Genomic DNA, 13,598 nt, shown 5'->3' with positions numbered 1-13,598 from the left:
CATTGGACATATTGTGTTTTTATTAAATTTCTTAACAAAATTCTCTAAATATTTACAAACAGTGCCAAATGACATAATATTCTGAACATTAGCGGCGGTATAGCATCCATGACCCCATTACATTGCAACCTCACGGGTGCTGTAACAACTTTCCTCAAGTGTATTCATCACTCAGTTGGACAACCAGTAAAAGGTCTCATTGACAGATAGCAGATGTGTGCGGTGGTCACCTCAAATTTCCAGCAGACACCCAATTTATCCACCCAAGGACCTCACTTCAAATGTACATATTGAGATGTATAATTTGCATGTTATGTATATTATGAAACTAGACATGCTAAACAGACTTTTACAACAAGACTATGTTTACTTAACTTTTTTTTTACCTGCCTCAATGTCTCTAAATGCATTAGTGATCAAGCTGTCTGAATTTACTCCATATTCCAATCACACAACTGAACGTTGGATATGGAGGTGCGACCTGAGTCTTTGGACTCTTCTCAACTTTAAAAACCAGTTTAATTACAAACTCATTATGTGATGCAAAAACATTTAACCTTTTCAGTGATGGATAGAGTTTATGGCCGTGATTTTTTTCTTCTTCTATTCTACATTCATTGCTCTTTTCATTTGTTTTTTTAAGTGACAGTACAATGAAATGCGATTTCAAGCCTTGCACGAGGCCATTGGAGTGAAACTGAACCTAAAAATCACCCCTTCAATTATTCCTGGGGCTACATATTGTGTTGTGATTGCTAACGAGCACTGTACTAAACCAACACATGACACGCTGCTTTTCCTTGTCCATGCGTTACAAAAACAAAATGGCACAGGGGACAAACAGCAATATTAGGTTCCGCACGTGTGATGTGTTGGTGGGAAGACGAGACACGCCTCAGGACAGAATCAGCGCCCGGCTGGGGGCGTGGGATTTTAACGAGCGAAGGTAGCGCCTTGCCTTCTCCGTCATTATGAGCTGGTCTTTAGTTTGTCCGCAAACAACTGTCTCCCATTCTTTTGACATCTGAAGGGAGGGAGAGAGACAGAGAGAGAAAAAAGGTCACTCTACATTAGAATACTTTCTTATTGAGGACATTTAAAAAAAATTAAATTAAAAAAAAACTAAGTTACCAGAACTGGGGGAGCCGTGCTGGGAAAGATGGCACTGTCGCTAGGTCCAAAAAGGAAGCCCTGATCCAAAATATTGTCGTGTCGTTTACTGCAAAACGAGGAGGAGTTGAGGGTCACTATCACCGGCTCTTCCTGGGGTCGGGAAAAAGGCGGACAAGACAGGTTAGGATGTGTCAAATTTACAGACTGGCTTATAATAAACACGTTGTGACTTCTTTTTAACCTTGATTGCATGTTTGGCTTCAGTCTTGAGGGATTTGCGTTTAGATGTGGGCACATGGCAGTCCACGGCATCCAGGGCCAGTGACTTACGCACTTTCTTCATGGGAGGACGATGCTGGGGATAAAAATGAACAATCAAATGCTGAGTTCATAGCTTCGAGAACAATAAAGACAACGAGGAATGGTAAATAGACTATACTTAGTTTTCTAGTCGTCCGACCTCTCAAAGCTCTTTAATACTACTTTCACTACATTCACCCATTCATACACTGATGGGAGGGGCTATCATACAAGGTGCCACCTGCTCATCAGGACTAGCTGTCATGTGGGGACAAAAAGGGGTAAGTGTCCTGCTCAAGGACACATCGACAAGGACTAGTGAAGCCGGGGATCGAACGGCCGATCCGTTGATTGAAGGACAACCCTGCTCTAAAATAAAGAGGTCTAAAGACAACAATAGGTCCATGCATGAATGGAAGGAGGTCAGAATTGAACTTCATCATGGTGACGGTTACACCATGGAAGCTAAAAACATATTCATGTGATTAGTTCAAAGTATTCTTGATTGGCCATGGCAGTAAAAGCAGATAAAATATCTGGTTGGGGGAAGTGAATGAACAAGGGGTTTTCACACTCCTTCGTTCCATTGCAGCTGTCTGCTGAGTAACGATTCTTGTAATGCACGCCTCCGCGTGTGAAAAGAAAGGTTCCATCTTTAAAATACTAGTTAGCGTGAACGACAATATTTGCTATTGGTAATAAAAACCTTGTGGAAAGTATTTTTATATCGGTGACGGTTGATTGGAAGGCACATTATACACAGCATTAATGATTTCGCCCTTATTGATGATATCCATCCAAGTTCCATTTGAATGGCCCCGTAACAACTTTTTGAAGCTTCAGTCTGTTAAATGGTGAACAGTTTTTTAGTGAGGCAAATCCTTTAAAAGCATTAAAAAGGAGATCTATATGGAATTCACAACAAATCGATGATTGAAGTGGATTGCCTCCACGTGGCTCTCAACTACCAGTCAATGGTGTGAATAGCAAACACAGCCTCAGTGCTGACAGAGCTAACAGTGTTAACTTAGGTGGGGGAGGATGTTAGCTAGTAGCGTGCATCAGCAAATGTCACTTATTTTTGACTGTTTTTTTTTTTGTTCTTACATCATGCTGGCTCTCTATAAGCTGGCACCAATAGGCATTAAAGAACTCTAACAGATCAGGCAGGTATTTAGGTTGACTCAGTTACCATCGTTTTGCGCCTTTGCTCAGGCGGAGTGGAGCGCGCACCGACCAAGTCAATCCCAGAGTCTCTCATGATGACCTCGTTTATGTCGTCTTCAAGGTTCGGAGTCTGAGGCTAAGATAACACAGCAGACCAAAAGAAAGTTAATGCATCGGGATGAACCCATCTCTTTCCACTGACAGTTACAGATACTCACCAGAGGCTGCAGAGGCCCGTACTTCTCCATGGCGTTTTTGAACGGCGTTGGAGTTCGCGGGGTCGGACAGAGCTCGGACTTGTGGTTGGGTGTGACAAATCTACATGAAGATGCACAAAATGTGAACACCGAGACTCAAATTCAGCCCAATTCATGAATTTTGGAGACCCAAAACTGAATCCGAAATGCAACAAGCTATTAGAACCCATCACTGGTTAGAAAAGCGGTTCTCTACTTTTTTTGTCATGCCCCACTTTGGAGGAAGAAAAATGTTCACCGCCCATCCCAAAAAAATGACTTATTGTGGCAATTAACCTGTTTTGCACTGAATATCTTTTAAAGATAATAACAATAACATGCAGAACAAAACGAGTGCAGATATGAAAAACGAGTGCAGATATGTGTGAACCATCATGTTGTATCAGTGTTAGTGGCTGCATAAGCTGCTGTGAAGCACTGGGGGAAGCCTCCACTAGAGGGGTGCGCCCCACAGTTTGAGAACCACTGGGTTAGAGAGACCACTTACACAGAGTTTTCCTTCTGGGTGAGGGGGGTCTTGTCTCGCTGTAGCGGTGTCATAACAATGGCTCTCTGGCTGCACACCGGGGTGGATGTGAGGGACGGGCTCTCCAGATCAGACATGTTGAGGAACTAGAAACAGCACGAGGTAAGTTAATAGACCATCTTAGGCGAAATACATAAATAAATAAAGGGTTACTAACTTACCTGAGATGGAGAAAAGGGCAAGATTTTGACAGGAGTGCTCTTGGGGGTCATGGAGTTGTTGTCGGGGGACAAGGCGATGCGCCTCCGGCTGCGGCGGTTCAGTATGGAGGGTGGCGTGACCCCTCCGGGAGAGATGGGGATGAGTTCGCCCTTGCTGCCTTTGCTTAGCTCCTGCAGGGCGCTGCCCTCCAGGCGAAACTGATGGCGCTCCGGGCTCGGACTGTCCTCCGGCATGTCAAAGGCCTCTAGGTTGCACCAGCCCTCCAGGTCCTGATAAGCGGTTAGAGGCAAATTACTTGAGAGTTGGACATCTAGTCACTATAACATAGTATATCAGATTTTTTTTCTAAGCTTGGATAAATATAGACGCATAAAAAGATTTTATAGAAGCATATACATACACCACAATAACAAACAACCATAATACCTATTAAAACAGAAAAACAGATCCTTTACATATCTGTATGTAACTGAACTTTATGTTCAAAACCACTATTTGTCAATCTGTAGAAAAAAGAAGAAAAAAAAGGAGGTGCAATGAAGCAACTAAAATGGTAGCGTCATCTATCTGACGCATATTTGATTTACAAATGTCTGTTTGTTGGTTATTGGGGATACTTACTCCGTCCACCATGTCCAGCACCTCTTTCAGTACCGGGCCAGTTGGGGAGAGAAAGCCAGAGCTGTCCACCACCCAGCTGGTAATGTTCATTTCTCCAGCGTCGGACTTGGGACTTGAGCCGTCCTTTGGCGAGGACGCGACTTCGATGGGCTCGACTTTCACCGCGACGGAGACGTGCTCGGCTTTCATCGTGACAGACGTGGCTGTTTCCTGCAACCGGACGTAAGAGAAACACTAAACATCCAAACACCTCTCCACCCAAAAAAATAAACAGCGTCCCGTGAAGCAGGGATGCTGTCCAACCACTGGCACAAATGAATGCCAGCAATTTTTTTGCACGAGTAGATCACATACAAAGTCAATGCGAAGACGCGAATAAACTTGGGCGTGAATGACGCGATGTCAGCGTCAGCCTATTAGCATTGAATAAACGGGCACTGATCTGAACCAACCGGTCACCAAACTGGCTATTGATCAGCCTCAACCAGCACTGAGGGCGATTGTTTGATGTTCCGAGGTTTGTGGAACTAAGTGGTTATTCCTTTCATGGTGGAAATGATCATTTATTCCATGGAAATAAGATATTCCTCCTCTCGGGCGCGTCTAGAACAAATGACCACAAATAGTCCGGCGAGCAAACTTACGTGACGCAAAAATGTTGCTTCACTTTGGTACATGAGTCATGTGTTTGAACCGGGATATTTTACAAATGGTGGTTGCTCACCGAAGTAGGCGTTGTCTGGTCTGGATCCCTTTCTGCACCATCTTGGGAGCAACTGGCCATCTGCATAGCAAAAAAGATATATATATATATATATATATATATATATATATATATATATATATATATATATATATATATATATATATATATATTCAAATTGCTCCTACAACATCATGACCACGGAGGGGGAAGGGGGGATATATTTATATGTATATAGCCCACCTGCACATCTTTATTTACACGGTCCAACAGCTCTTCGAGTTCATTTTGACTGAAGACCTCCCCGGCAAAGAAGCCCATCTCTAATTTGCGCTTGATGGTGGAATTCCAGTGGTTCTTCACGGCATTATCGGTCCTGTGAACAAATATCATGACATGAAGGTCTACGAAGGGCGGGGGCGCTTAAATCAGAAACTTCTCCTCTCCGCGGACGTAGCTCACCTTCCAGGAAGCAACTTGGCCATCTCAGCCCAGCGGTTCCCCAGCAGACAGTGCGCCTTGAAGATGATGAGGTCCTCCTCCGCCGTCCAAGAGGACTTCTTCACATTGGGGTTGAGGTGGTTGTGCCAGCGCTCGCGACACTGCTTTCCCAGCCTGCCTTTCAGGTGCTTGGCCACCATCGCCCACTGCTTGTTGCCGTAGAGATTGACAAGCTCTATCACCTTCTCGTCCTCCTCTTTGGTCCACGGGCCTTTGACCAATTCTGGATCCAATACCTTAAACCAACGGTGCTGACACTGGTGTTCAGAGTGACTCTGAGCATGACAAAACAAGTAGGAATGAGATTTCTGTACATACATATGAATATGCATACATATATAAATAGCCAAGGAAACCTCAAAGCAAACTGAAATAGGAGGCTTAAACTCACTGATATGTAGGTGGCAATATATTTCCAATCATTTGATCCCAGTTTGTGAACCAGGGCCTTGAGCTTGTCATCCTGTTGACACAAACAAACAAAGCCTCTGTATGTTCCCCTGTCCTACATGGCCTTGTATTTACATTGAGTGGTGGTGGTGGAGTCAGAGCCCATTGAGACAACATGCAAATTGATGGCGGACAAGTCGAGACACTCACCTCCTCTTGTGTCCATTTCACCTTCACTTTCCCACCGTCCCTCTGCTCTGCCACATCGGAATCGGTGTCGTGATGCATGGCCTCCTCTCCGTCCTCACTGTGGGAGACATAAAGTAGCTGTGATGTCTATATAGTAGACTCGGACCCGCACTTTTACGAGTTGTGTGAGCGTGTGTGTGGGGCGAGGATGACCCCGATTGTCAGGTTTATGTCTGTGATGATAAATCTGGACTCGGCGGCGATGTGATCCGCGTAAAATGCCGTGTGGCAGAACTAGATGGTCGGTATGGTGTTGGACGGATGAACCGATTGCTGTGGTTTGATAGACACCGAGTGGTTGACGTTAAAATAATAAATAAAATAGTTATTTTATCGCGATTCTTTAGGATGAAAAGGGCGGCACATATAGAGGTCCGTGAAGTACTCACAAGTGGATATTAGGTATATATATAAAGCAAACTTTTTTTGTACTAAAGCCAACTGAATGCCAATAACAACGTAAAGCTGTAAACGAGTACTGCTACCGCTACGGAAAAACAAAGATTAGCCGCTCACCCGCGCGGCCACAAGGACATTTCCCTCTGTTTCTGTTGTTTACGTTCAGGTGGTTCGTCCTGCAGCCTTTGCACGTCATGTGCGTGTGTATTCTGTATTATGTCGATGTATTCCGCGTGCTTGTTGTCTTCGCGATGGGCAACCAGCGGTGGAGGCTATGGAGGTCCGGCAGCGTTGTGTTGAACGGTAAAGTTGCAGCTACTAGCCAGCTGGAGCAGGGCGCCCGGGTTGTCCGCGCTCCTGGATTTCTATCTCGCGCCCTTCACCGCCTTCCAAAACCGGATGGTGACGTAGATGCGCGTCAGACGTGCGCGTGGCGTCGGGCGGCCGGCGAGAACTCCAGTGACAGCTTCAGAGGAAAAAAAGGAAAAAGAAACAAACACACAAGCTTGTTTCGACTCATGAGAAGGGGTTGTGTGTTTACTCTACTTCCGCGTGTAGTGTTTAAATTTAGTGAAGAACATGGCGTTGTCATGTATAAAAACGTTATAACTATTTAAAAAAAAAGTGTTGGTTAAGAATTTATAGCGATCAAAAAAGTACAAAAATGTCAGCGTCAATATTTTTTATAAAAGTTCAGAGCCCAGAACAGTTATTTAATAAAATGACTGAACATGTTAGGTCATGTACTAATCAAAAACACTAAATATTCCTGTTTCCAACTTCCCAAATGTGAACATTTGCTGCCGCTCTTTGTTGTTTTAAAGGTTCGGCATCGCTTGACAGTTCAAAATAAGCAATTTTGAAAGTGTGTCTCTGGTATTTCTTAATATTTTATAACAAAAATGGACAAATTCAACAATAATTAATGCATTTATCGATCACATAATATTGTGATGTGGAGCTGTTTCATTTATTTATCCACAAGTGATCAGGAAATCTACAAAAAGAAAGACACACTAAAAACAATTCTATTTTTTTGAACAAAAGTATGTAAAACACAAATAGACATAATTCAAATAATATTTTATTTACATGTTAAATACATCAAAATAAAAAGCTGCTATGCTACCCCACCTCCCTCTGGACTGATGACTTGCCTTGCCACCAGCTGAGTCAATTAAGGAGCAGCTTCAACAGGTTAAAACCCAGCTGCAGATCAGTTGGCACTAGCCGGCCTAAGGAAACGATGGAGGTTTTTGTCATTAACGGTAAGAAAACTACTATTTTTCATCTCACAATGGATATATGCATTTGTGTCTGATCAAACAATGGGATTCTGAGTGGATCAAACATTTCCTTTTCTAGATATGAAAAGCTTTGAGTGTTCGTCTTTGTCTGAGCTTGACAGGAAGTTTTTTGGGGACCAGAGTTTGCCGTCTGCTCTGTTGCTGCAGCAGCAATCCACGTCACAAAGGTCCAACGACGACATCGTGGCTGATGGCTCTGATACCGGGCTGTCTTTCCTGGCTTCTCTCTGCCCGTCATCGGACCCCGTTTCTCCCTCTTTGGCGTTCTCCATGCACAACTTTAACACCCAAGAGGGCAACGCCCGTCACCTGGCCGTGCCTTTGCAAGGAAAGGAAGGAAATTCGTCCACCCCCCTGCTCATGGGAAAGCAGATGGAATCTGCCGGTTTTGACCGGTCGTACAGCGACCTCACCGCCTCTCAAATGTCTTGGGACGTCTCTCTGATTAAATCTGAGAACAGCCCGAAACCCTGCCTGGAGTCCAGTGCTCTGGAGGCAACATGGAGTCCAAAACCCCAGTCCACTCTACATTCACAAGCTGAAGTTTCTCCCTGATGTGGCCAAGACTGTCCTAAACACATACTTGGAAGGAAGATGTCATGATAGTGGACTCATCCAGCAAAGATGAATCAAAAAACAACAAAAAGCTTTACATTTTTGGTTTTATCATTTTGTTGGTAAAATTTTGTTGTGAGGATTCATGCTTTTTAAAAAAAGATTTAAATAAAGTATAAAAACCGTATTTGCATTTTTTAAAGGTGTGTGTGTGTGTATATACACAGCAAATTGCACCTTTTTTGATATTTAACCAGACATGAACCCATTGTGTCACAAGTGATTACAGCATCAACATGGTACTGCTGGTTTTAAGAAGTTGAATATAACTTCTAAAAACTAAGCGTGCCCATGTTGATGCTGTAATCTCATACCTTCTATGAAAATATGGTCACATCTGCTTGGTCATGTCACAGTGACTGCAGGAGAGATGAGAATCTTTAACAAGTTTCTTGAATCCAATCACAATGGAGTGAATGGTGCCTCTGTGTCAGGCTCCTGCAGAGAGACAGGGAGAGAGATTTTTAGAGCAGGCCATTGCTGCAAACAGTCTTGTAAAGAGTATTTAGGTTCTCACCTGATTGAGTTTCTTGAATTCAACAACCTGGAAAAAAATGTGTTCCAAGATGTGCTTGGCATCCCTGTGCTCTTTATCCAACTTTGGCATTACCCCCAGGATCTCGCCACATTTTCGCACGTAGAATTCAAGATCATCGTCCGTACCTTGTTTTAACAATCAAGTGAAATTGAATAAGTGAAAAATGACATGGTACCTAAATGGCTGGTTACAATTTTTTGTTTTGGAAGTGGGGTTGTCTGAGGTACTTCTCCACAGTATGTGTATTCTTGAATGTTTTCCAAACTGTGGGTGTGCCAAATGTCATAGGTAGTACACAGACTATGGATAAGTAGCCTACCTCATCCAACCCTATTGAACAAATCCGAGCGAGCCCTTTAAACGCACCAGTAAATAATTTTGCGCCGTAAAGTACTGAACTTACATTTATTGGTGAGCTGTGCCAGACGCACTTTCTCCGACGAGAACGCTTCATCTAGGTCAAACAGGTCCAGCATAGGAGGCGGCAACTCGCTTAAGGCCGGAGGAAAGACCTAAAGGACAAAATGAGTGGGCCTTAAGGCAAATCTCTGAGAAGTAGCTAGCTACTAATGTGTACATACATTTGTTCAGTCACTTTGTAAACGTGTGTTAATTTCAGACTCAAAATTATGTTGCTTTGAAGTTTAGTTAAATCTGGGATATTAGCCGACTAGGAACTGTACGCCGGATTTAAAAATGACCAGATAAGATAGGCCAATAACAGACACAAAATATACTCTTTTTCATTTGAAATGGGAGTTTTTAGTTTTGTTCACTATCAGTGCTGAGTCAAATTAGTGTTTGGATGGTAAAAAAGAAAATTCAATATCTATCAAAGAAATTAATTACATGTATGGAAACACACTGGCTGGGATGTGACTGTAGGACTGAAACTTACAGCGGGTTGAAGCTGCGGCAGTGGCGTCTCAAAATGTGGCGCTGTCAGCTGAAGTGGCTCATCTTTGACATTAAGCTGCTTGTAGGCACTGCAGAAAATATTAGTTTTAGTCTTTTTTCCATGAAAAAAAAACAGCGACAAAAGCAGAGCCTTCTCTGTTGTTCATCTTGCGTTCTCACCTGATGACTTGGGGTAAGGCGTCGGTTGACAAATTGAACAAGGACATGTCAAACAGCGAGGTGAAGTCCCTTGGGTTTTCGTCGCCCACCTGTAAGCACACTCTGAGCTGTTCCGCCAAGCCCCCAATGTCTGGCAGCATGGTGTAATCTGTGATCTAGAGGACACGTGCACAAGATGGAATTGTTTAATTAAAAAGATGACACAAGTGACTCCATTCTCCTGTTGAGTATCCCTCCTCACCTCTGGATCTTCTGCGTCAATCTGATTCAGCTGAATATTATCAGCCATGAGCCACTGGAGCACAACATCCTGGAACAGAAAAAAAAAGTATAGACTAAATATTGACAATCTACAGGAGAGCTGAATCTTCTCGAGAGTTAACTGAAAAATGAAGAAATAAATTCCAACCAGACTCACCAGGATTTTACTGTTCTCCTCTTTGTCTATGTATTGGTCACTGAACATGTGGCAGGAACCCAACACTGCCAGTTTGCCACCCTCCTTTACAGGAAACAAGACTTCTTAACATCTCACAAATGTGCATGCTTGTTTGTGCGTGTTACATTGTTAGGGTATAAGTTTGAAAACTACAGTGAATTCTGACCTTTCCTTGGTGGAAGGCCAGAACCGGCCTGTTGAGGGGAAAGCAAACGGAGCCAGTTGAAAGAACGGCCACAGCCGGTTTCATCACGTTCAGTGTTGCGCCGTACGGGTACACAAACGTGAGAGCCCTACGCAAATAAAAACAGGAAAGTGCTTAGATTCAAACACCCTCCAAGTCACTAAAGGCAGTGCCAAATGTAGAAAATCGAAATATGGAAGTAAGTCATTTACTGTGCATTGTTTCCAACGTTTTCCTCTTCGATGATGCCTGTGACCACTTTGCCAGCAGCCCGACTAATCTCTCTAAACAAGGAAAAGGCAAGAATATTGTGACTTTGATGTTCATCAGCTTACGATCTATTCTATTTAATAGTATTACAGTTATCGCTACTGAATTCTGATACAAACAGGCTCAAAATACACTTGGATGTATTGCAGAATGTCGTATAAAATGGGCGTTTGTGTGAGAAAAACACATGCTCTGACCACGAACCTGTTCAACACACCGTTGGACACCAGCGCCTCCTTCGGATGAAAGTATTTGTAATACACATTCCTCACAACAGCATCTGCAGCAGTAAAAGGAAGAAAGACCCCGCAGAATTCAATACAACTGTTAGAAAAGTAGACCCCTGTTACCACACAGATGGCGCCCCCTGTCATTTCAAAAACAAACTTAAAACACAAACCATTGTTGACCATCACGCCAAACTCCTCCAGGAGAAAGTTGATGTTGGTGTTGTATTTCATTTCTCCCCCTTCACCGAGCATGACCAGGACGTTTCCTCCCCCGTCCAAGTACAGCTTCAGCACCTCCAGCTGAAGTGAAAAGGGACAAGAATGATGTAAAAAAAAAAAATGCTTGTCAGGGTGCGCTTGCGGAACTTAGAAAAGCACACAGTGGAAGTTAATTTATATGTGGCTGGTAAACTTCCCATTTGTACAATCTCCCCCACCCAAGTGCTGTCATGTGGAAATAAACAAAACATATCTGGTTGTTCTTCACAATACATCACCTCTGAAGCTGTGAACTTCTCCCTGGGTCCTGCAGTTATCCACAATTTGACACCTTTCAGCTTCTCCAGAGACAGCTCTTCCTTCATACTATGGGATGGGAAAGAGCATTTGTTTCGTAACTTAGCAAATTGTGAGCCACAACGCCCCAGACTGCAGAGATAGTTTTTGTGTTTACCTTTGGATTTTCCATTGAGCTCTTAGCCTTTTCTGCACGGACTTGTAGCCATTATTCGTTGTGAAAAGCTCTCTCTTCGACACGTTGAAGACGACCGCGTTAAGCGCTTCCTTCTCCATCCTTTACTGAATCCACTCACCGACGACGGCTGTCAATTGCATCCATACACCTAGTGGCGTTAGAGGCAATTTAATTGGTGTCAAGGATGAACTAACGCAAATTATTGTTATTAGCTTTTTTTCGTCTACGTTGTTATTGTTTTTAGCTAGCAATGAATAGTGTTCGCTCGCTTATTCAACCGCTTATAAGCAGCATTCGCCTCTGGGCCTGACTATTATTAGCGTACAAAAGTGGTTAACTGTAAGCGTCCTTTGAGCGTCATTCTGTTGGCAGAAGTTGTTAGCAACAGCTAACCTGTACTGTGCTATGTTATGTTCGCCATGTAAATTAATGCTGGGCGGCCTTACCTAACTTTTGCAACGCCAACCTTTTAATACGAGATAGCAACGTCACGGGCGGAAATAAATATCCGAGCTGGACAACAAGTGGAAAGAAAGAAAAAAAGATACACGTTCAACGCAAACGTCGAATGCTAGCGCAAGCTAGCTTACCTCACAAGCTAGGCTGGTAGTGATGCATGCCGGGAGGAAAGTGGTAACCAAGGGCGCTCACCGCATAACAACCAAGAAATAAGGGAGGGGCACGTTATTATATTTCTTTTATTTCAGACTCGTGAGTCCATATAGCTACAAACAGAAAAACATGTATATAAAATACAACACAATACAATACGAGGACACAGGTATAATCATTAGTTAAAAAAGACACTTGTTCCAACGCTTCCAGAGACAAGAAAATACCTTGTATCACTCTGTGTTGGCTTGGTTAAGGCTTTTATAATTACATTTTCGGATTTTCATTCACATTTTACGTAAGATGTGCCATTTTTGCGAATACGACTTGCTAAACAGTATTATACATGTTCAGTGAATTATTGTCTCATTATATAACACAAACCTTAGTGTGGTATATGTGCCATATTATCATGTGTTTTCCTTGATCAGGAAAGTGGAGACACTTTCTCCTGGAGGGGCATAATGTGATGTCTTTTAATTACTTTTGCAAATAGTGCTCATATTCATTACATCATGGTGTTTTCTTAGACTTGGTGTTATTATATTCCACTATGTTGGAAATAAAACCTTGCAGATATCCAAATATCTAAATTGTATCATGATATGAAGCAACTTCTGCCCTCGTCAGCTGCTGAACCTCATGTTAGGCTTTATTAAAACAGATATACCGTACTGAGTCAAAAAAGCTTGAATAATCCTCCACGATAGTTTGAATGATAATCCCTTGATAAAAAATGAATTATTAATTAAATAAAAATAGATTGTAAAGAAAATTTAAATTTTATCAAGCAGTTTGAAAAGGAGAAAACAAAAAGTAATCTTAACATTTAAACTACATTTAACCCAGACCTGGGACGTGTCCCATGATTATGACATTTCCAGCTTCGCTCAGTACATTGCAATGGAAAAGGTCAATCTCGGGAGGCGGATCCGAATTGAGAGACCTGGAAAAGGAGACCAAAGAGACGAAGCCTTATCTGTGTGAGGTAAAACCTACAGAAGCAAAATACTGCTCACATTTTGTGCATTGTGCACTTCAAATCCACTGCCATGTAGAAAAACATGTATTCAGTAAAGAGATTTCAAGGTATTATTGCAGATGGAACAATCTGTACAGTCTTGTTCTGTCCTGCTCCACAATCACTTCCCCCTTAGTAGTCTCTCCTGGAGGATCAGGCTGTACATTTTTCTTTCTTGCTCTCCGATGATTGTACTGTTTTTTTTCCTTCTTCCCATTTTCCA

General features: G+C 42.7%; 2 protein-coding genes across 4 annotated transcripts; both read right to left on the bottom strand.

The window, feature by feature from the left end:
• Positions 1-97: 97 nt before the first annotated feature.
• Positions 98-6,766, bottom strand: mybl2b (v-myb avian myeloblastosis viral oncogene homolog-like 2b). Its single transcript, XM_068594474.1, has 14 exons — positions 6,506-6,766; positions 5,951-6,047; positions 5,742-5,813; positions 5,312-5,625; positions 5,093-5,225; positions 4,871-4,930; positions 4,147-4,356; positions 3,525-3,794; positions 3,325-3,449; positions 2,799-2,898; positions 2,606-2,716; positions 1,355-1,468; positions 1,132-1,263; positions 98-1,024 (listed from the first exon to the last, which is right to left on the bottom strand). Exons 1-14 carry the CDS (start codon positions 6,523-6,525, stop codon positions 896-898), a joined length of 1,887 nt encoding a protein of 628 aa, XP_068450575.1. The 5' UTR covers positions 6,526-6,766; the 3' UTR covers positions 98-895.
• A 1,648-nt stretch (positions 6,767-8,414) lies between these two features.
• On the bottom strand, positions 8,415-12,360 carry ift52 (intraflagellar transport 52 homolog (Chlamydomonas)). 3 transcript variants are annotated; one of them, XM_068593373.1, is made up of 14 exons: positions 12,333-12,360; positions 11,722-11,890; positions 11,546-11,633; positions 11,219-11,348; positions 11,023-11,098; positions 10,761-10,832; positions 10,531-10,657; positions 10,344-10,427; positions 10,167-10,235; positions 9,926-10,080; positions 9,747-9,834; positions 9,252-9,360; positions 8,828-8,973; positions 8,415-8,748 (listed from the first exon to the last, which is right to left on the bottom strand). In XM_068593373.1, exons 2-14 carry the CDS (start codon positions 11,838-11,840, stop codon positions 8,713-8,715), a joined length of 1,299 nt encoding a protein of 432 aa, XP_068449474.1. In that variant the 5' UTR covers positions 11,841-11,890; positions 12,333-12,360; the 3' UTR covers positions 8,415-8,712. The 3 variants fall into 3 exon arrangements, with proteins under 3 accessions (XP_068449474.1, XP_068449472.1, XP_068449475.1); XM_068593371.1 differs by having other exon boundaries at positions 12,189-12,350; XM_068593374.1 differs by having other exon boundaries at positions 11,722-11,869; positions 12,189-12,350.
• Between the last annotated feature and the right edge of the window lie 1,238 nt (positions 12,361-13,598).

This window comes from Clinocottus analis, unplaced genomic scaffold, assembly GCF_023055335.1.
Source record: "Clinocottus analis isolate CAN_PGR_092001 unplaced genomic scaffold, fCliAna1.0.p SCAF_3, whole genome shotgun sequence".
NCBI lineage: Eukaryota > Metazoa > Chordata > Actinopteri > Perciformes > Cottidae > Clinocottus > Clinocottus analis.
The sequence above is the reverse complement of the archived record's forward strand: the minus strand, read 5'-3'. Positions and strand labels throughout refer to the sequence as shown.

Excerpts from the sequence above, each read along its gene's own strand:
- mybl2b (XM_068594474.1), bottom strand. The coding sequence starts at position 6,525 with ATGTCCTTGTGGCCGCGCGG. Across the intron at positions 5,626-5,741 it reads ATATTGCCACCTACATATCA|AGTCACTCTGAACACCAGTG; the intron begins GTGAGTTTAAGC and ends TGTCATGCTCAG. Across the intron at positions 5,226-5,311 it reads GCCAAGTTGCTTCCTGGAAG|GACCGATAATGCCGTGAAGA; the intron begins GTGAGCTACGTC and ends ATTTGTTCACAG.
- ift52 (XM_068593373.1), bottom strand. The coding sequence starts at position 11,840 with ATGGAGAAGGAAGCGCTTAACGCGGTCGTCTTCAACGTGTCGAAGAGA. Across the intron at positions 11,099-11,218 it reads TGGCGTGATGGTCAACAATG|ATGCTGTTGTGAGGAATGTG; the intron begins GTTTGTGTTTTA and ends TTACTGCTGCAG. Across the intron at positions 9,361-9,746 it reads TGCCGCAGCTTCAACCCGCT|GTCTTTCCTCCGGCCTTAAG; the intron begins GTAAGTTTCAGT and ends TTTGTCCTTTAG.